Genomic DNA, 22,506 nt, shown 5'->3' on the forward strand with positions numbered 1-22,506 from the left:
CTAAAGCCAAAAACAGGGAAGTAGAGGAAGAGGATTGTGAAGGAAAATCCCCACTTTTACAGCTTATCAAATTCATTACAGGGAGACTGTTCTTGTTAAGGCCTCCTCCCTGGAATTATATGTCACCTGGCTAAGAAGACCTTGTGTTTAAAAAAAAAAAAAGCTATTCAATGAAACACTGAAGAACAGCTACTATACTTTATTCAACTCTCAGCCTCAAGAGATTCTCTATAGCAACACAGGGTCACCTTTGCTAAGTTACAGATAACACAAAGTATTGAATAAAAGTCAAATTGTGGAAGGAAAGATTAGGGGCTGAAGCCTGAGTGCTTATTTCATTTTACATCCTAAAGTCAATGTAAGCTAAGCTTTGTGAAAAAGACCAGTTTCTTACAAAACAAACACCCTATTTTAGAGGACACATGGACCAATTTAAAGATTATATTTCCTAGCTTCATTTGCAGTTAGATGTAGCCATGTGATCAGATTCTAGCTGGAGAGAGGCATGAAACTTGAAATAATGTGTGTGACTTTGAGGGAGAAATACATTTCTTTGTTTTTTGCCTCTCTTATTTTGAATTTTCTTGTTTCCTATAGTTAAGCCTAAACATAGTGCTATCTTATCTTATTCCAGTTACCTGCACAGATAAATGGGAATGAATCAGATATTGGCCATAAACTTTTTTTTTTTTTTCAATTCTCTACATAAAACACCTAAAGCTTCTTATTGGACTAAGACTACATAAAACAATATTTAAAACCACATTTGTTGGGGCTTCCCTGGTGGCGCAGTGGTTGAGAATCTGCCTGCCAATGCAGGGGACACCGGTTCAAGCCCTGGTCTGGGAAGATCCCACATGCTGCGGAGCAACTAGGCCCGTGAGCCACAACTACTGAGCCTGCGCGTCTGGAGCCTGTGCTCCGCAACAAGAAAGGCCGCGACAGTGAGAGGCCCGCACACCGCGATGAAGAGTGGCCCACACTCGCCACAACTAGAGAAAGCCCTTGCACAGAAACGAAGACCCAACACAGCCATAAATAAATAAATTAATTAATTTAAAAAAAAAAAAACCACATTTGTTTTTGGAATTAGTGATGATGGTGTTACCATATACTAAAAATATACTAAATACCACTGAATTATATACTTTAAAAGTGTGAATTTTATGATATGTGAATTATATCTCAAACGTATTTAAAAAAACATGTTAAAATGTATCATTCAGTGAAAGAGCATTAAATATTTAAATTTTTAAATTAAGTTTCAAATTTAATTAAAACTACCATTTCTGTGGGATACAAGAATTATTTATTAAATATCTGAAACATAAAACTGTAACATAGATCCAGATGCTTTAACTTGTTACTATTCTGATATCCCCCTTTAAGTTTGCTTCTATTTTATTATTATTCATTTCCAGATTCAGATTTTGCATTACTTTGGAGAGCATATTATCATCTTTTTTATCTCCTGAAGCAGCCCCTTTGCTGAGGGCTTCTTCTGCTACAATAAAAAACTGTTCAGTTGGTTGAAGAATGCTTACTCCATAGCCATTGTTGTTGTAAATATGATTATTGGTCATCTTCAACTTGGGTGCTGGAAGAACCTGTTAAATTATTCAAGGAAATTAGTTTTTCAATTTCTATAAAAATAAAATATGAACTAATGAACATCTCATAAACTCTAGAACTTATTCTTGAGTTTACACATTTCTTTAGAACAACTGAATCTCTCAGTTTTGAACAAGTATTATTTTCCTCACACTGGATTAATGTAATACTAACTACAAAAAGTTTTAATATTAAATGGAGTTTTCGGGCTTCCCTGGTGGCGCAGTGGTTGAGAATCTGCCTGCTAATGCAGGGGACACGGGTTCGAGCCCTGGTCTGGGAAGATCCCACATGCCGAGGAGCAACTAAGCCCCTGCGCCACAACTACTGAGCCTGCACATCTGGAGCCTGTGCTCCACAACAAGAGAGGCCGCGATAGTGAGAGGCCCGCGCACCACGATGAAGAGTGGCCCCCACTTGCCACAATTAGAGAAAGCCCTCGCACAGAAACGAAGACCCAACACAGCCATAAATTAATTAATTAATTAAAAAAAAATTTTTTTTTAAAAATGGAGTTTTCAATTTTATCCATTATTGATAAAGACAACTGATTCTAGATGGGGATACAGCAATATCCCATGAAGCTGACTTTTAATATAACATGATAAATATGAAAATAATTTCAGATAATGAAAATGCTAAAGATGAAAATAATTTAATGATATGTAAATTAGTGTTCTAGGGAAAACTTCATTAACTATACGAGTCTAGAGAGGGACCTAGAAAGGTAGAATTTATAGAAGTAGAAAGGAATGGGAAGGCATTTCACTTATAAATTATTGCTATTAATGTTTTAATTGGTTAGCTTAAATTATTTTACAAAGTTTGAAAGTAAGACTTAAAATATTTAATATATTTATCCTCTTAATTTGCTTTACCTTGGAAAATGTATTACAAGTCTGCTCAATGAAAAAACATTTATAAGAGAACTTCCCTACTTTCTCATATTCAAAGTTATTTACTAAGAATTTAAGTTGAAATTATTAAATAAGACTAAACTTGTTTCCTATCAACCATCATTTAAACCATATTTTAATTACTTGTACCATACTTTTCCAAATCAACAATAACATTTAGACTAAAATTTAAGACTGAAGGTATCTTTCTAATAATTATTTATAATTCTTACAACAATTCTATGTTAAAAAATATGAAAATACCTTCATATTAACTCCACCTAAGGTGCTTTTTGAACTGTCAGTTGTTCTGAGGTTATTACAGTGATGAATTTCATTCCTTTCCAAAATAGCTATGCTTCCAGGATACAGTTCAACACCAGCACCCTGTAAATTAAAAGCAAATAAAACAATCTATAAAACACATGCACCTCTCCAAAATTTTCTTTAGATTTGAAAACTGTAATTCTATATTAGCAATCTAAACACACTAAGTTATATGAAAATACATGATAGTGCAAACAACAATTTTGTGGAGATAATGTTTAAAACAAACTGTGTCAGAGAATCATTAGGCCTAGAAGGAAGGTTGAAGTCATATGGCATATAACATTGCTCTCCTACCCAAATCAAGTCTTAGAAGGGAGTCAAAGATCTCTTTAAGCAATTATTTTCAATAGTTATAAAAATTCATTTATATATACTCTAAATCCCTCATAATTCTGCTTAAGTATTTCCTCATTTTAGTGGGAACTAAGAAAAAGTCATTCTATAAAAAGGTCTTATTTTTCTGCTTCCTTTAATCTTTTTTTCATTCAATTTTCTAGTCCTTTAATGGTCTTTGTGATTGTTATCTTTAGACTCAAGCTGTCAGAACTAATCACAATACCTTACAGCAATGTCTGATAGCTTATAAGTACTTACATCTTTTTAAGTAAACCATCAAGTAACTGACTCATGATCTGTTTTACAGCCACTGATTCCTAGATTTTTAAAAAAATCACACATAAACCAAAACTAGTAATTTCTTACTTTGGACTTAGGCAGTTTACTTTTCCTAAGTGTACTAAGTGTATAATGACACACTTATACTTGTCCTCATTTTATTTACTTTTATCAGTTTCTAAGTTTAATTATAATTCAATTCAAAGATAAAATAATTGTTACCCTTTGTTTCCAAATTAAGATCACTCAAAGTTATCAATAGCCAAATAAACCCATAAGTTTTATAAAATAAAATACCTGGGCACCAGTTATTTCACTGTCTGTAATTGTCAAAGCAGCTCCTGTAAGAACACACACTCCTGTTCCTTCACATTTTAATACACAGTTTTCTAGGGTCATGTGACCAGACTCCACCACCACAATACCATCAACTGTCCCTTGTTGTATCAAAGATAGATGCATTAATTTCACATTATCAGCTTTGGACACCACAAAACTGTCATAAGAAGGTTCAGAAGTAATCATAATTTCCTCTCGCTTTCCAATTCCTGATGTATAAAGACAAAAATACATAATTAAATCAGTACTCCCAAAGCTTAAAGCCCTTTAGTCATTCAATAATACTTGCTCTTACTAAGTTTTTCTCACACATTTTTAATAAGTAACATCTGTAATTATTCAGTCAACTAATTAGATACTTAACTATAATGTAGTCTTTTGTCCTTATTTGATGCCATGATGCAAGAATCTGGGTTTATAATCAATCTAAATGTACCTATGGTACTTATTCAACATACTCCTTCCACTTTATATTTCCCTATATTATATAGTGAGCAGTCATCTACAAAATGTGTAAGATACAAAAAGTATCTTACCAAAACCTGGTTTCAAAACCATTATAAATTACCATAACGAAAAAGACAGGCAGAGACTTGAATTAGGTTACAAGATTAATGTAATCATATCCATAATTTTGTTCTAGAGTAGTCTGAGCAATCATCTAAACTTAACATCAGTCCAAAAATAAGGGGTTGGATCTTTAAGAAGACTACCAATTTTTAAAATTACAAATATGATCCTTATTACACATATAGTTCAGCAAAATATAACTGATTACAGTCATCAAAATCTAGTGAAAATTTTGCTCAATTTTTGAATTGATAGCAAAGTTTAAGTCATCTGTCTTTTCTTTTGGCTAGACAAGGGGAATAACCTTACTTTAATGTAAAAGGGCAAAATTAAAGTCACTAAATATGTTCAGAACCTAAAAGAAATTTAGTAAACTCTGCTTTTTACTTCTATTTTAGTGAGTTTGCATGTGAATTAAACTTTTTGAGAAAATGCTGAGGATATTTTAATATAGCCTCACATTTAGGTTTTCCTACTAGAGTGCTACGAAGTGCTATGGAGACAGAGGAGAAAAAAGTAGTTTAGATAAAAATATAGAGCTAATAGAAGATATTGTGAACTGATTTTTTTTTCTGATTTTGATTATTTATTTAGAATCTCTGCTTGTAGTGCTACATTATCATGGGGAAAAAGTGGTCTCATTGATTGATTTGCTCTGGTACAGTATGTCCAAACGAGGTCACCTGTACAGATAATATACTACTGAACAGGTGAGAAAATCTTAATTGTAAAAGGCACATAAGGGATTTTCGTGAAACATAAAACCCTGTTCTAATTTCTAGTAATCTGATTAACCATGTTTATAATATACAGTTTGTCCAGCATACATTGCTGATAAAAAATTGCAAAGGATGCCTTGCTAACCCTTTATAACGATGTCATCAGTCAATAAAGCAAGATTTACAGCTTGATATTCTCCTGGAAAAATAACTACTGTATCTCCACTATAACAACTATCCAAAGCCAAATCCAAATCATCATGCTGTTGGAGAAGTGTGTCTGAAGATAAGTCCTTTACCTGAAAAAAAGAAATAAAACAATAGGTCAAACTGAAACAGGTCATTTTAATCAGTTAACTCATTGGTAACATGTGCTTTTCCCAAAGACTTACTTTTTATAGGTAGTGCTCTGTAAATACTGTATGTATTTATGTTCATTAAATGCTCAAAGTATCAGTCCATCAATTAAGGAATGATGAAAAGGGATTTTCTCATTACAATTATATTCACTAGTGAATGATTACAATCACTAGTAATTTTACAGCTACTAAATACAGCCAGAAGTCATATTTTGACCTTTACATATTACCTCCTAAGCCTCACAACAGTTCTTTGAGGTAAAGTATTATTATACCCTTGTAATGTTAAGAAATTGAAACTCGGTGAGAGTAAATGATTTGCCCACAGACACGGAGTTAGTGGGTGGTGAAGCTAAGTTTTAGATCTAGGTCTTGATGACACCAGATCTCTTTCCTACTGGAAACTACTACTTTGTTTTAACTCAAACTGAACCTAAAATTTTGGTAAACCAACAAAAATTTATATATTAAAGATTCTAGAACTAAAATCAAAAAATTACCAGAAATTTGCACTGGGAGTAGGAAAGGGGAGAGAACTTCATTATTAGTGCCATGAAGAATGAGGAACTTTAAAAATAAAATCTGGTAACTAAAAATATATATACTCTGAAAAAATGCCTATTCTTTTATCCCAATAGAAATGGCATCATCATTCATATATTTTTTTCTTATTATATAAGAGGCACTTATTATAAAAAACAGGAAATGAAACAAAGCATAACAAGAATGGAAATTTTAACCTAAATAAAATATATTTATATAGATATTTTCTTCTTGTCTTTTTCCCATGTGTATATTCATTTATTCATAATACCAATGTATCACACCATAGATGCATATGGTTTTGAATCCTGATTTTTCTCATTACATTATATCACATTTCCCCATGTCTTTAAATATTTTTTCAAAGCCTAAATTTTTATTTTTAATTGGGGGTATAGTTGTTTTACAATGTTGTGTTAGTTTCTACTGTACAGCGAAGGGAGGTGGAGTTCCCTGTGCCACATAGCAGGTTCTCATTGGTTATCTATTTTATACATATTAGTGTATATACGTCAATCCCAATCTCCCAGTTCATCCCTCCCACCCCCTTCCCCCCTTGGTGTCCATGTTTGTTCTCTACGTCTGTGTCTCCAAAGCCTAATTTTTATGAGTTACATAATAATACATCATACAGATGTGTCATAATTTGTATTATGATCTTCTTACCCTCATTTAGACAGCTTACAATTTTTTTCAATATTACAAAAATAATACCACAAATAAATCATTATGCACATCTCTAGTTATTTCTTTAGGATAAACTAGATTGAGAATTACTAAGTCAAAAGGTATAAAACATTTTAAGCCTCTTGGATACATATTGCTAAACCACCCTCCAAGAAAGTTTAACCAATTGAAACTTGGTCTGAGAACTCACTTTTCTGCAAGCTCATCATGGGGTATCTTTTAAATGTATAAAAATATTTGCCATTTTAATAGTCTCACTGCTTCATTTTAATTTTCTTTGATAAGCAGGAGTGAACATTTTTTTCCAGATATAGATATGAAACTCTTATAATCCTCACTAAATCAGCAAACCAATACAGTCATTTGTGCTTGTATTACATCTTACATACTCTAAATACTTCTGTAGCAGACAGTACAAGGACTACCTCTGTAAATACTTTGGAAGAACTCTAGAATACATCTCATTTATATATATATATATATATATATATATATATATATATATATAAATTTTTTTTGGCCATGCCATGTGTGCGGCTTGCGGGATATTTGTTCCCTGACCAGGGATCGAACCCATGCCCCCTGCAGTGGAAGCGCAGAGTCCTAACCACTGGACTGCCAGGGAATTCCCATCATTTATATTCGCCTTATTCACTGAAACAGGAAACACGAGAAAAATGTTTGATGGGGGAAGATAATGAGTTTAATTTTGGTGCCAGTTAAATTGAGGTACCAGTGGAGTCACTCAGAGATATCCAGTAGACCATCTATATAAGGATCTAGAATACAGGACTGAAATCTGACAAGGTATAAAGATCCTAGAATTGGTTACTTGTATGATAATTCAAGCATGGGAATGGGTGAGATTAGCTATAAGAATGTATAAAAAGGAAAAGGTAGCACCCTTGTACAGAACACTGAGGAATAACATTTAAAGGACAGGCAAAAACAAGATGTTACAAAGAAAACTGAGGAGTGGCCAAAGAGGTGGTAAGAAAATCAGATCAAGATGTCATGAAAGGAGGAAGTAGTTGATCATGTCAAATGCTGCTGAAAGATTAAAAGAGGTGGTAATTCCTACTACATTTTGCCACAGCTTGGTCCCACATGACCACAAGAGCATTTTCACTGGTATTCTGGAGGCAGAAACCAGGTCACAGTGAGTAGAGGCATGAATGGGAAAGAAGGAAAGACAAGTGCAGCCAAATATTTCAAGAAGTTTGGCTCTGCAAGGGAAGAGACAAAGATGTGGTATTTAGGGTAGATATTGTTTTGTTATTTAAGATAAAACAGAATTGAGCATCTCTCAATGCATTCAGGAAGGACAGAGCAGAGAGAAAGATACAAGAAAGAGGTGACATCCTGGAAATAGTGGAGTAAAGAGCTCCAAGAATTAGTTCTTCTTCTAAAGCAAACAAATTGGCAAAAATTGACAGAATCAATGTTTTTTGTAACTCTGAAATCTAATTAAACATAGCAGCCAAGGAAGTGCTAGATGAAGAGGTTGTTAAAATTCAGTAAGAAAGTGTTCTGGTGTTTTTACTTACTTGCCTAACCATACCCCATTCTCCAGACTGGCAGCAGTTGAGTGAATAGCAACAGCCCATATTTCTGATGTGGCTTGCTGGCACTGGGATGCGTGAGGGGTGGGGGAAATAGGGACCTTATTCTCAAAAAATTGTGACTGTGCATTTTGACCTGTCTGATGATCAGTATCTCAGGAGAGGGACTGGCAAAGAAACTGACCTTTGTTTCATCTCCCTCAGGATGGAGCAGCTTTATAAGTAGCATCTGATGAAAGCATTTAAAGACATACTCTACCCAAAGCTACCTGGGACAAAGGATGAAGGAAGGGCAAGGAAAAGCCTACAAATGAGGAGGCTGAGGAGGAAGATTCTTGGGGGAATAAGAGCTACGTTATATACTGGGGAATCTACAGTAAAATGCACAATCTCAGGGATGGATGCATACTCAGAAGAGATCTGTAAAGACCTTAGGCTTGTGCTTCTGGCTGATCACTGGGCCCTGTGCAAGCAGGAGGTGAAAACTAAGGCAGAGTTGTAGGCAGCCTGGCTTAGTTTGAAGGAGTGCCTCAACTCAGAGCTAATCTGCAAAGACAAGGAGTTTTTTGGGTTTTTTTTTTTCTTTTTAGCTGCAGGTGTTTAGGGAAATTTCTGTCAGGTCACTGACTAACTGCTGAGATAACAGAGACTTCAGCAGCCACACACGAAAAAGAATAGAGCCTTTGCAAAAACAGTTTGGAAAATTCACTAAACATATGGACAACTGCAGTCCTAAACAACCAATACAGCAAACCCTGGGGATGGGGTAGAATCCAATTTCCAGAGTTACCACATTATAATATTAAAAATACCCAGTTTTCAACAAAAATTATAAGACATACAAAGAAACAGGAAACTATGGCCCATTCACAGGCAAAAAAGAAATTGACAGAAACCATCTCTGAGGAAGTCCAGTAAAGACTTTGGACTTACCGGACAAAACTTTAAATCAACTGTCTTAAATAGCCTCAAAGAGCTCAAGGAAACCATGGATAAATAATTAAAGGAAACCAAGAGAACAACAGATGAATAAATAGAGCATATCCATAAAGGGATAAAACTTATAAAATGGAACCAAATAGAAATTCTATAGCTGTACAGTAAAAGTACAAAAAAGTACAATAGTTGAAATGAAAAACTCACTAGAGAGGTTCAATATCAGATCTGAGCAGGCAGAAGAATAACAAACTTGAAGATAGAACAATTGCAATTATCGAATCTAAGGAGCAGGAAGAAAAATGAACAAAGTTGAAAGGACCAGTGGTATTCCATCAAGAACACCGATATTATAGGAATCCCAGAAGAAGAGAGAAAGAAAAGAGCAGAAAGAATATTTGAAAAAAATAATGGTTGGAAACTTTCCAAATTTGTTGAAAGATGTGAATCAACACATCCAAGAAGCTTAATGGATGCAGAATAAATACAAAGAGATCCACACCAACATACATTATAATCAAACTGTTGAAAGCCAAAACAGAGAATCTTGAAAGCAGCAAGAGAGAAGCAATTCAATATGAACAAAGGATTGGCAGTAAGATTAACATGATTTCTCATCAGAAACCATGGAAGCCAGAAACCAGTGAGATGACATATTTAAAGTGCTGAAAGGGGAAAAAAAAAACTATCAACCAAGAATTCTATATCTGGCAAAACTATCCTTCAAAATAAAGAAAAACTTAAGACATTCCCAGATAAACAAAGGCTGGATCTTCCCTGTGCTAAAGGGAGTCCTTCAGACTGAAGGAAAAGAACACTAGATGGTAACTCAAAGCCATATGAAGAAGTAACTCCAGCAAAGGCAGCAAATACATGGGTAAATATAAAGCCAGTACTATTATAATCTTGGTTTGTAACTCCTTTTCTTTGTTTCCTGTACGATTTAAAAGAGCAATGCATAAAACAATTATAAATCCATGTTAATGGGCAGACAATGTATAAAGATGTAATTTGTGACAATAGCAACATAAAGTAGGAATGGAGCTGTAAAAGAGCAGAGTGTTTATGTGCTATTGAAGCTAAGTTGGTATCAATCCAGACTAGATTGTTATAAATTTAGAATGTTAATTGTAATCTCCATGGTAACCACTAAGACGATAACTAAAAATATACGGAAAGGAAATGAGGAGTGAGTCAAACAAAACACTAGAAAAAACTCATCAAATACAAAAGAATACGACATATAGAAATCAAATGGCAAATGGCAGAAGTCCTTTCTTATCAGTAATCACTTCAAATGTAAATGGATTAAGATCACCAATTAAACGATAGAGACTGGTAGAATGGATAAACATGATCCAATTATATAATGTCTACAACAGACTCACTTTAGATCCAAAGACACAAATAAATTAATAGTAAAAGGATAGAAAAAGACATTCCATACAAATAGTAACCAGAAGAGAACTGCAGTGACTATACTAATATTAAACAAAATAGACTTTAAGTCAAAAGTTTTTACCAGAGACAAAGAAGGACATTATATATTGACCAAAAAGAATTTATTCATCAAGAAGATATAATAAGCACGTATGCAGGAAACAATGAGGCCCCAGGATATATGAAGCAAACACTGGCAGAGCTGAGGGGAGAACTAGACAGTTCTACAATAATATAATAGTTGAAGACTTCCATACTCCATTTGCAATAATGACTAGTACATCTACAGAAGATCAATAAGGAAACAGGATTTGAACAACACTATAATTCAGCTAGACCTAATACACACAGAACTCAACACAGAAGAATACATATTCTTCTTAATTGCACATGGAACATTCTCCAGGATACACCATATGATAAGCTACAAAACAAGTTTCAATAAATGTATCCTCTCTGACCACAATGGAATTGATTTAAAAAAGAATAACAGCAGGAAAAACTGGAAAATTTACAAATATGTGGAAATTAAACAACATTCTTAAACAACAAATGGGTCAAAGGAAACCCAAAGAAAAAATGAGAAAATGCTTTGAGGTGAATGAAAACAAAAACACAACATACCAAAACTTATGGGATGCTCAAAGCAGAGTTTAGAGTGAAATTTATAGTTATAAATGCTTACATTAAAAAAGAAAGATCTTGGGGACTTCCTTGTTGGTGCAGTGGTTGGGAATCCACCTGCCATTGCAGGGGACACAGGTTCGAGCCCTGGTCTGGGAAGATCCCACATGCCGCGGACCAACAAGGCCCGTGCACCACAGCTGCTGAGCCTGCGCTCTAGAGCGTGCGAGCCACAACTACTGAGCCCGTGTGCCACAACTACTGAAGCCCTCGTGCCTAGAGCCCGTGCTCTGCAACAAGAGAAGCCACCGCAATGAGAAGCCCGCGCACCACAACGAAGAGTAGCCCCCACTCACCACAACTAGAGAAAGCCCGCGCGCAGCAATGAAGACCCAATGCAGCCAAAAATAAAACAAATAAATTTTAAAAAAGAAAGATCTCAAATCAGTAACCTAACTTTATATCTTATGGAACTAGAAAAAGAACAAACTAAATCCAAAGTCACCAGAAGAAAGAAAATAATAAAGATTAGAGCAGAGATAAATGAAATGGAGAACAGAAAAACAATAGAATTAATGAAATCAAAAGTTGATTCTTTGAAATGATCTATGAAATTGACAAACCTTTAGCTAAACTAAGAAAAAAGGGAGAAGGCAAAAAATAACTAACATCAGAAATGAAAGTGGAGGCATTACTACTGAACTTCTAGAAATAAAAAGGATTATAAGAGAATATGATGAACAAATGTACACCAACAAATGCTCCAGTCTCATACCAACAAAATGAAGTGTACAAATTTCTAGAAATACACAAATTACCAAAACTGAGTCAAGAAGAAATAGAAAATCTGAACAGACCTAGAACAAGTAAAGAGATTGAATCAGTAATCAAAAACCTCAGAACAAAGAAAAATCTAGGACCAGATGGCTCCATTAGTAACGACTACAAAACATTTAAAGAATTAACACCAATTCTTCTCTCCAATTCTTCCAAAAACAGGAGAGAACAACTCCTAACTCCTTCTATGACGCCAGCATCCTCTGATAACAAAGCCAAAGACACCAGAAGAAAACTACAGACCAATTTCCCTTATGAATATAAATGCAAAAATCCTCAACTTATTCTAGCAAGCCAAACCCAACAGTATTTTAGGAGTTATACACCATGACCATGACCTGGGATTTATCCCAGGAATTCAGGGGTAGTTTAACATATAAAAATCAATCAATGCTACATTAATAAAATGAAGGGGGGAAAGAAACTACAGGATCATCTCGATGTATAAAAAGCATTTGACAAAATCCAATACCTTTTCATTATAAAAACCACTCAAAAATTAGGAATAGAGGGGAACTTCCTCAACACAATAAACGTAATTTACAAAAAGCTCACAGTTAACATCATACTCAATCATAAAAGACTGAAAACTTTCTCCCTGTATTAGTTTCCTAGGGTAACAAAATACCACAAACTTAGTTAGCTAAACAACAGAAATTTATTTTCTCACAGTCTGGAGGCTGCAAATCCTAGATCAAGGTGTCAGTAAGTTTGGTTTCTTTTGAGACCTCTCTCCTTGGCTTGCAGATGGCCACCCTCTTGCTTCCTCTTCACATGGTTGTCCCTCTGTGCATGTGCACCCTGGTATCTCTTTGTGTGTCCAAATTTTGTCTTCTTATAAGGACATCAGGCAGTTTGGGTTAGGACCCACCATAAGGACTTCATTTTAACTTAATCATTTCTTTAAATACCCATCTCCAAATACATGTAGTTATATTTTGAGGTATGGGGATTAAGACTTCAACATATGAATTCTGGAGAGACACAGTTCATCCTGTAACACTTCCCTATGATCAGGAACAAAACAAAGACACCCATTTTTACCACTGCTATTCAACACTGTACTAGCTAGAAGAAGTTCTAGCCTGAGCAACTAGGTAAAAATAAATAAAAGGCATCTAGACTGGAAAGGAAGAAGTAAAACTATTTCTATTTGCAGACAACATGATTCTACATATCATATACATAGAAAATCCCAAAAGAATTCACCAAAAAAGTATGATAGCTAATAAATTCAGCAAAGTTGCAGGACACAAGATCAACACACAAGTCAGTTTTGTTTCTATATACCAGCAATGAACAATCTGAAAAGAAAATTAAGGAAATAATTCTATTTACAAGAGCATCCAAAATAATAAAATATCTAGGAATAATTTTTACATACATATAAGGTGAAAGCCTTTATGTAAAAACTACAAAACTTTGCTGAAAGAAATTAAAGAACGCCTAAGTAAATTGAAAGTCTCCATGTTTATGGATTGGAAGATTTTCATATTGCTAAGATGGCATTACTACCCTAATTGATCTACAGATTCAATGTAATTCCTGTCAATATTCCAATAGCCTTTTTAGCAGAAATGGAAGATCTTATCCTCAAATTTATATGGAATTGCAAGGGACCCTGAATATCCAAGACAGTATTGAAAAAAAAGTTGGAGAACTCACACCTCTGATTTCAAAACTTACTACAAAGCTATAGTAATTGAACTGTGTGATACTGTCACAAGGATAGACACTATCTGAAACAGAACTGAAAGCCCAGAAACAAACCCATACAACCAAGGCCAACTGATTTTCAACAAGGGTGCCAAGACTATTCAGTGGAGGAAAGAACAGTCTCTTAAACAATGGTGTTGGGACAACTGGATATCTACATGCAAAGAAATAGAATTGGACTCCTCACTCACACCATATACAAAAATTAACTCAAAATGGATCAATGACCTAAATGTAAGAGCTAAAACTATAAAACTCTTAAAAGAAAACATAAGGTTAAATTTTTATGACCTTGGATTTGGCAATGGATTCTTTGGTATGATACCAAAAGCATGAGTAATAAAAGAAGAAATAGATAAATTGAACTTCACCAAACTTTAAAACTTCTGTGCATCAAAGAACATTATTAAGAAAGTGAAAAGACAACTATGAAATGGGAGAAAACATACGTAAACACACATCTAATATGAATCTAGTATCCAGAATATACAAGGAATTCATAATCAATAACAAAAAGACAAACAACCCAATCAAAAATGGGCATAGGACTTGAAGAGATATCTCTCCAAACCAGAGATACAAATGGCCAACAAGCACATGAAAAGACGAAATGAAAATCAAAATTACAATAAGATACCACTTCATATCCACTAGGATGACTGTAATGAAAGAGACAGATAAGTGTTGATAAAGATGTGGAGAAATCAGAACCCTCAAACATTGCTGGTGGGAATGTAAAATGGTTCAGCCACTGTGGAAAACAGTTTAGTGGTTCTTTAAAAAGTTAAACATATATGGTTTAACATATGTAGTTGACTGGAAGGATATTTAGCACATTAACTCAATAGAGAATACAGGAGGACTAGGGACAGGATATGTACAAAAAATTAATAAGTTCAGGTCGAGGAACCACCATGGCAGAGTAGAAGGAGGTGCTCTCACTCCCTCTTGAGAGAACACCAGAATCACAACAAGCTGCTGGACAATCATCGACAGGAAGACACTGGAACTCACCAAAAAAGATACCCCACATACAAAGACAAAGGAGAAGCCACAATGAGATGGTAGGAGGGGCACAATCACAGTAAAATCAAATCCCATAACTGCTGGGTGGGTGACTCACAGACTGGAGAACACTTATACCACAGAAGTCCACCCACTGGGGTGAAGGTTCTGAGCCCCACTTCAGGCTTCCCAACCTGGGGGTCCGGCAATGGGAGGAGGAATTCCTAGAGAATCAGACTTTGAAGCCTAGTGGGAATTGATTGCAGGACTTCAACAGGACTGGGGGAAACAGAGACTCCACTCTTGAAGGACACACACACAGTAGTGTGTGCAGTGGGACCCAGGGGGAAGGAGCAGTGACCCCAAGGGAGACTGAACCAGACCTACCTGCTAGTGTTGGAGGGTCTCCTGCAGAGGCAGGGGGCAGCTGTGGCTCACTGCGGGGACAGGGACACTGGCAGCAGAAGTTCTGGGAAGTACTCCTTGGCGTGAGCCCTCCCAGAGTCTGTCATTAGCCCCACCAAAGAGCTCAGGTAGGCTCCAGTGTTGGGTTGCCTCAGGCCAAACAACCAACAGGGAGGGAACCCAGCCCCACCCATCAACAGTCAAGCAGATTAAACTTTTACTGAGCTCTGCCCACCAGAGCAACAGTCAGCTCTACCCACCACCAGTCCTCCCATCAGGAAACTTACACAAGCCTCTTAGATAGCCTCATCCACCAGAGGGCAGACAGCAGAAGCAAGAAGAACTACAGTCCTGCAGCCTGTGGAACAAAAACCACATTCACAGACAGATAGACAACACGAAAAGGCAGAGGGCTATGTACCAGATGAAGGAACAAGACAAAGCCCCAGAAAAACAACTAAATGAAGCGGAGATAAGCAACCTTCCAGAAAAAGAATTCAGAATAATGATAGTGAAGATGATCCAGAACCTCAGAAAAAGAATGGAGGCAAAGATGGAGAAGATGCAAGAAATGTTTAACAAAGACCTAGAAGAATTAAAGAACAAACAAACAGAGATGAACAATACAATAACTGAAATGAAAACTACACTAGAAGGAATCAATAGCAGAATAACTGAGGCAGAAGAACAGATAAGTGAAAGACAGAATGGTGGAATTCACTGCTGCGGAACAGAATAAACAAAAAAGAATGAAAAGAAATGAAGACAGCCTAAGAGACCTCTGGGACAACATTAAACGCAACAACATTCGCATTATAGGGATCCCAGAAGGAGAAGAGAGAGAGAAAGGACCAGAGAAAATATTTGAAGAAATTATAGTGGAAAACTTCCCTAACATGGGAAAGAAAATAGCCACCCAAGTCCAGGAAGTGCAGCGAGTCCCATACAGGATAAACCCAAGGAGAAACACGCCGAGACACATAGTAATCCAATTGGCAAAAATTAAAGACAAAGCAAAATTACTGAAAGCAGCAAGGGAAAAACGACAAATAACATACAAGGGAAGTCGCATAAGGTTAACAGCTGATTTCTCAGCAGAAACTCTACAAGCCAGAAGGGAGTGGAATGATATAGTTAAAGTGATGAAAGGGAAGAACCTACAACCAAGATTACTCTACCTGGCAAGGATCTCATTCAGATTCAATGGAGAAATCAAAAGCTTTACAGACAAGCAAAAGCTAAGAGAATTCAGCACCACCAAACCAGCTCTACAACAAATGCTAAAGGAACTTCTCTAAGTGAGAAACACAAGAGAAGAAAAGGACCTACAAAAACAAACCCAAAACAATTAAGAGAATGGTCATAGGAACATACATATAGATAATTACCTTAAACGTGAATGGATTAAATGCTCCAACCAAAAGACACAGGCTTGCCGAATGGATACAAAAACAAGACCCATCTATATGCTGTCTACAAGAGACCCACTTCAGACCAAGGGACACATACAGACTGAAAGAGAGGGGATGGAAAAAGATATTCCATGCAAATGGAAATCAAAAGAAAGCTGGAGTAGCTATACTCATATCAGATAAAATAGACTTTAAAATAAAGAATGTCACAAGAGACAAGGAAGGACACTACATAATGATCAAGGGATCAATCCAAGAAGAAGATATAACAATTATAAATATATATGCACCCAACATAGGAGCACCTCAATACATAAGGCAACTGCTAACAGCTATAAAAGAGGAAATCGACAGTAACACAGTAATAGTGGGGGACTTTAACACCTCACTTACACCAATGGACAGATCATCCAAACAGAAAATTAATAAGGAAACACAAGCTTTAAATGACACAATAGACCATATATATTTAATTGATATTCATAGGACATTCCATCCAAAAACAGCACATTACACTTTCTTCTCAAGTGCAAACGGAACATTCTCCAGGATAGATCACATCTTGGGTCACAAATCAAGCCTCAGTAAATTTAAGAAAATTGAAATCATATCAAGCGTCTTTCCAACCACAACGCTGTGAGATTAGAAATGAATTACAGGGAAAAAAACATAAAAAACACAAACACATGGAGGCTAAACAATACGTTACTAAATAACCAAGAGATCACTGAAGAAATCAAAGGGAAAATCAAAAAATACCTAGAGACAAATGACGACGATCCAAAACCCACGGGATGCAGCAAAAGCAGTTCTAAGAGGGAAGTTTATAGCTATATAAGCCTACCTCAAGAAACAAGAAAAATCTCAAATAAACAATCTAACCTTACACCTAAAGGAACTAGAGAAAGAAGAACAAACAAAACCTAAAGTTAGCAGAAGGAAAGAAATCATAAAGATCAGAGCAGAAATAAATGAAATAGAAACAAAGAACACAATAGCAAAGATCAATAAAACTAAAAGCTGGTTCTTTGAGAAGATAAACAAAATTGATAAACCTTTAGCCAGACTCATCAAGAAAAAGAGGGAGAGGACTCAAATCAATAAAATTAGAAATGAAAAAGGAGAAGTTACAACAGACACCACAGAAATACAACGCATCCTAAGAGACTACTACGAGCAACTCTACGCCAACAAAATGGACAACCTGGAAGAAATGGACAAATTCTTAGAAAGGTATAAGCTTCCAAGACTGAACCAGGAAGAAACAGAAAATATGAACAGACCAATCACAAGTAATGAAATTGAAACTGTGATTAAAAATCTTGAACAAACAAAAGTCCAGGACCAGATGGCTTCACAGGTGAATTCCATCAACCATTTAGAGAAGAGATAACACCCATCCTTCTCAAACTCTTCCAAAAAATTGCAAAGGAAGGAACACTCCCAAACTCATTCTATGAGGCCACCATCACCCTGATACCAAAACCAGACAAAGATACTACAAAAAAAGAAAATTACAGACCAATATCACTGATGAATATAGATGCAAAAATCCTCAACAAAATACTAGCAAACAGAATCCAACAACACATTAAAAGGATCATACACCACGATCAAGTGGGATTTATCCCAGGTATGCAAGGATTCTTCAATATACGCAAATCAATCAATGTGATACACCATATTAACAAATTGAAGAATAAAAACCATATGATCATCTCAATAGATGTAGAAAAAGCTTTTGACAAAATTCAACACCCATTTATGATAAAAACTCTCCAAAAGGGGGCATAGAGGGAACCTACCTCAACATAATAAAGGCCATATATGACAAACCCACAGCAAACATCATTCTCAATGGTGAAAAACTGAAAGCATTTCCTCTAAGATCAGGAACAAGACAAGGATGTCCACTCTCACCACTCTTATTCAACATAGTTTTGGAAGTCCTAGCCATGGCAATCAGAGAAGAAAAAGAAATAAAAGGAATACAAATTGGAAAAGAAGGGGTAAAACTGTCACTGTTTGCAGATAACATGATACTATACATAGAGAATCCTAAAAATGCCCCCAGAAAACTACTAGAGCTAATCAATGAATTTGGTAAAGTTGCAGGATACAAAATTAATGCACAGAAATCTCTTGCATTCCTATACACTAATGATGAAAAATCTGAAAGAGAAATTAAGGAAACACTCCCATTTACCATTGCAACAAAAAGAATAAAATACCTAGGAATAAACCTACCTAGGGAGACAAAAGACCTGTATGCAGAAAACTATAAGACACTGATGAAAGAAATTAAAGATGATACCAACAGATGGAGAGATATACCATGTTCTTGGATTGGAAGAATCAGTACTGTGAAAATGACTATAGTACCCAAAGCAATCTACAGATTCAATGCAATCCCTATCAAATTACCAATGGCATTTTTTACGGAACTAGAACAGAAAATATTAAAATTTGTATGGAGACACAAAAGACCCTGAATAGCCAAAGCAGTCTTGAGGGAAAAAAACGGAGCTGGGGGAATCAGACTCCCTGACTTCAGACTATACTACAAAGCTACAGTAATCAAGACAATATGGTACTGGCACAAAAACAGAAACATAGATCAATGGAACAAGATAGAAAGCCCAGAGATAAACCCATGGACCTATGGTCAACTAATCTATGACAAAGGAGGCAAAGATATACAATGGAGAAAAGACAGTCTCTTTAATAAGTGGTACTGGGAAAACTGGACAGCTACATGTAAAAGAATGAAATTAGATCACTCCCTAACACCATACACAAAAATAAACTCAAAATGGATTTGAGACCTAAATGTAAGACTGGACACTATTAAACTCTTAGAGGAAAACATAGGAAGAACACTCTTTGACATAAATCACAGCAAGATCTTTTTTGATCCACCCCCTAGAGTAATGGAAATAAAAACAAAAATAAACAAATGGGACCTAATGAAACTGAAAAGCTTTTGCACAGCAAAGGAAACCATTAACAAGATGAAAAGACAACCCTCAGAATGGGAGAAAATATTTGCAAATGAATCAACGGACAAAGGATTAATCTCCAAAATATATAAACAGCTCATGCAGCTCAATATTAAAGAAACAAACAACCCAATCCAAAAATGGGCAGAAGACCTAAATAGACATTTCTCCAAAGAAGACATACGGATGGCCAAGAAGCACATGAAAAGCTGCTCAACATCACTAACTATTAGAGAAATGCAAATCAAAACTACAATGAGGTATCACCTCACACCAGTTAGAATGGGCATCAACAGAAAATCTACAAACAACAAATGCTGGAGAGGATGTGGAGAAAAGGGAACCCTCTTGCACTGTTGGTGGGAATGTAAATTGATACAGCCACTATGGAGAACAGTATGGAGGTTCCTTACAAAACTAAAAATAGAATTACCATATGATCCAGCAATCCCACTACTGGGCATATACCCAGAGAAAACCATAATTCAAAAAGACACATGCTCCTCAATGTTCATTGCAGCACTATTTACAATAGCCAGGTCATGGAAGCAACCTAAATGCCCATCGACAGACGAATGGATAAAGACATGGTACATATATACAATGGAATATTACCTAGCCATAAAAAGGAATGAAATTGAGTCATTTGTTGAGACGTGGATGGATCTAGAGACTGTCATACAGAGTGAAGTAAGTCAGAAAGAGAAAAACAAATGTATTTTAATGCATGTATGTGGAACCTAGAAAAATGGTACAGATGAACCAGTTTGCAGGGCAGAAGTTGAGACACAGATGTAGAGAACAAACGTATTGACACCAAGGGGGAAAAGCCGCGGGGGGATGGGGATGGTGGTGTGCTAAATTGGGTGATTGGGATTGACATGTATACACTGCTGTGTATAAAATTGATGACTAATAAGAACCTGCTGTATAAAAAAATAAATAAAATAAAATTCAAAAATTAAAAAAAAATTAATAAGTTCAAATGTAGGATTGTTGTATGTTAGTGAGACATAAGGTAAAGATGCTGAGAAGAGCTTGTTGTAATGTTGGTCAGCAAAGAATACAAGCAAGAAGGGAAAGAGAAAAGGGAATGAATTTACTGAAAAACCACTGTGTGCCAGACACTGCTAGGTATTTTATACATAGCATCTCATTTCATCCTCAAAAAACCCTATAAGGTGTCAGTGGTGGTGGTAGCCGTAATAGTAGTAATAAAACATTTATTTAGTACTTACTATGTGCTGGCCATTATTCTAAGCACATCACAAATATGAACTCATTTAATCTTCATAGCTCTATAAATAAGGAACACTCATAGCTCTATAAATAAGGGAATGAGGTATTATCCCCATTTTACAAATGAGGAACTAAAGCACAAATGGGTAAATAACTTGTTGAAAATCACATAAGTAGTAAGTGCCAAAGCCAGAATCTGAATCCAGGCAGTTTGGCTCCAGAGATCATCCTCCTCATCAGCACAGTACACAGTTTTTTCTCTTTCTAAAGCACTCTGCAAATAGAAATTGAGGTTCAGAGGTTAGGCAGCTTGCCCAAGACAGGCTATTTACCTGACTACAAAGTCCATGCCTTTTTGCCATACTACTTGTGAAGATCACCAGCATAAAGATGATGGGCATGGATAAAACTGTTTAAGGAGAGAGTATAGAGGAGGAAAAACACCAAGTAAAGAATCTTCAAAGTTGAGAAAATTGTTAAAGGTTCATGTACATAGCTGTGACTACCGTCAAATTAAAATATTTTGTCAACCTCAAAGGTAAATCTAAAATCAAAGATCTAAGCAAAGTGGAAGTTGATGATACTGCCTTCTCAGAGTAGCCTTCCTCTCATTATCCTGTCCTCTGAAGTTCATGGATATTTACTTACACAAATGAAGACAGGGTTGCAAAGCACTGAATAAAAATCAAAGAAATTTCTTACTGCCATATAGGAAAATAAAGCCAAAAACAGATTTAAAACCAAAAAAATGGTAAGTAAAAATAAAAATATTTTAAAAGGCTGGAGATAAAAGCAAAATCTATACCTTACTTTACAATGATGTTTTAAAAGATATTTACAAATATAATTGGTGGAATAATTAATGTTATTGAAAATCTGATCTAATAAGCAAATCAAAGGAAAGTTAAATTTTGTTGAAAATAATAAAAATGGGTAGAATAGCAGATAAGACCAGTCTAGTAGTCCAGCTTTATCTCTAACCACTCTCCTCCTAGGTATTTAACACCATCCTTGCTGGACTTCTTTTAGTTGTTCACATATACCCCATACTCTCTTGTCAAACATGCACTCATTTACTAATTCAACAAAAAATGCTCAGCACCTACCTCGTGCTAAGCATCATGCTAGGTGATTGGATGAATGGTAAACATACACCCCTTGCTCTCAAGAAGCTCATATTCTAGTAAAAGAGACAGACATGCAATAGATAGCCACAAAAGTATTTAATACAGTCATGATAAGGAAAAGTGCCAATAAGGGAAAGTGCAGGGTACATGGGAATATGTAGTATAATGTATTCTGGAAGGTTGAGAAAGCCTTTTTCTACGGAAATGACATTTAAATTGAGACCTAAAGGATGTGCAGTAGCTCTCTGAAACAACATGGTGTACACCAGGATATGGTATTAATGAGGAATAAAAGAGGGTACATGAAGGTGATGAGGGATAGGATTAGGCTAACTCTCAGAAGATTGTAATTATCAACTGGGTAGATAGTGGTGCCATTTACTGAAACAGAGAACTCTAGAATATAAACAAGTCAATGGATAAGATCATGAATTTAATCGTGGACATCTGAGTTGAAGTACTCATGAGGTAATCAAGGGGTGATGAGTAATAGGCAGCTAGACATATAGGTTTGGGGCTCAGAACAAAAATGTGG

At 35.6% G+C, this 22,506-nt stretch overlaps 1 protein-coding gene across 1 annotated transcript in view; it reads right to left on the reverse strand.

The window, feature by feature from the left end:
• Window positions 1-1,355: 1,355 nt before the first annotated feature.
• Window positions 1,356-22,506, reverse strand: part of SHCBP1L (SHC binding and spindle associated 1 like) — a 43,920-nt gene continuing 22,769 nt past the window's right edge. The window contains exons 7-10 of the mRNA XM_068538412.1: window positions 5,226-5,379; window positions 3,750-4,000; window positions 2,772-2,894; window positions 1,356-1,607 (exon numbers count right to left, since the gene is read on the reverse strand). Of these exons, the coding sequence (XP_068394513.1) occupies window positions 1,356-1,607; window positions 2,772-2,894; window positions 3,750-4,000; window positions 5,226-5,379 (780 nt within the window). The remainder of the gene's footprint in view (window positions 1,608-2,771; window positions 2,895-3,749; window positions 4,001-5,225; window positions 5,380-22,506) is intronic.

This window comes from Eschrichtius robustus, chromosome 3 (assembly GCF_028021215.1).
Source record: "Eschrichtius robustus isolate mEscRob2 chromosome 3, mEscRob2.pri, whole genome shotgun sequence".
Taxonomy (NCBI): domain Eukaryota; kingdom Metazoa; phylum Chordata; class Mammalia; order Artiodactyla; family Eschrichtiidae; genus Eschrichtius; species Eschrichtius robustus.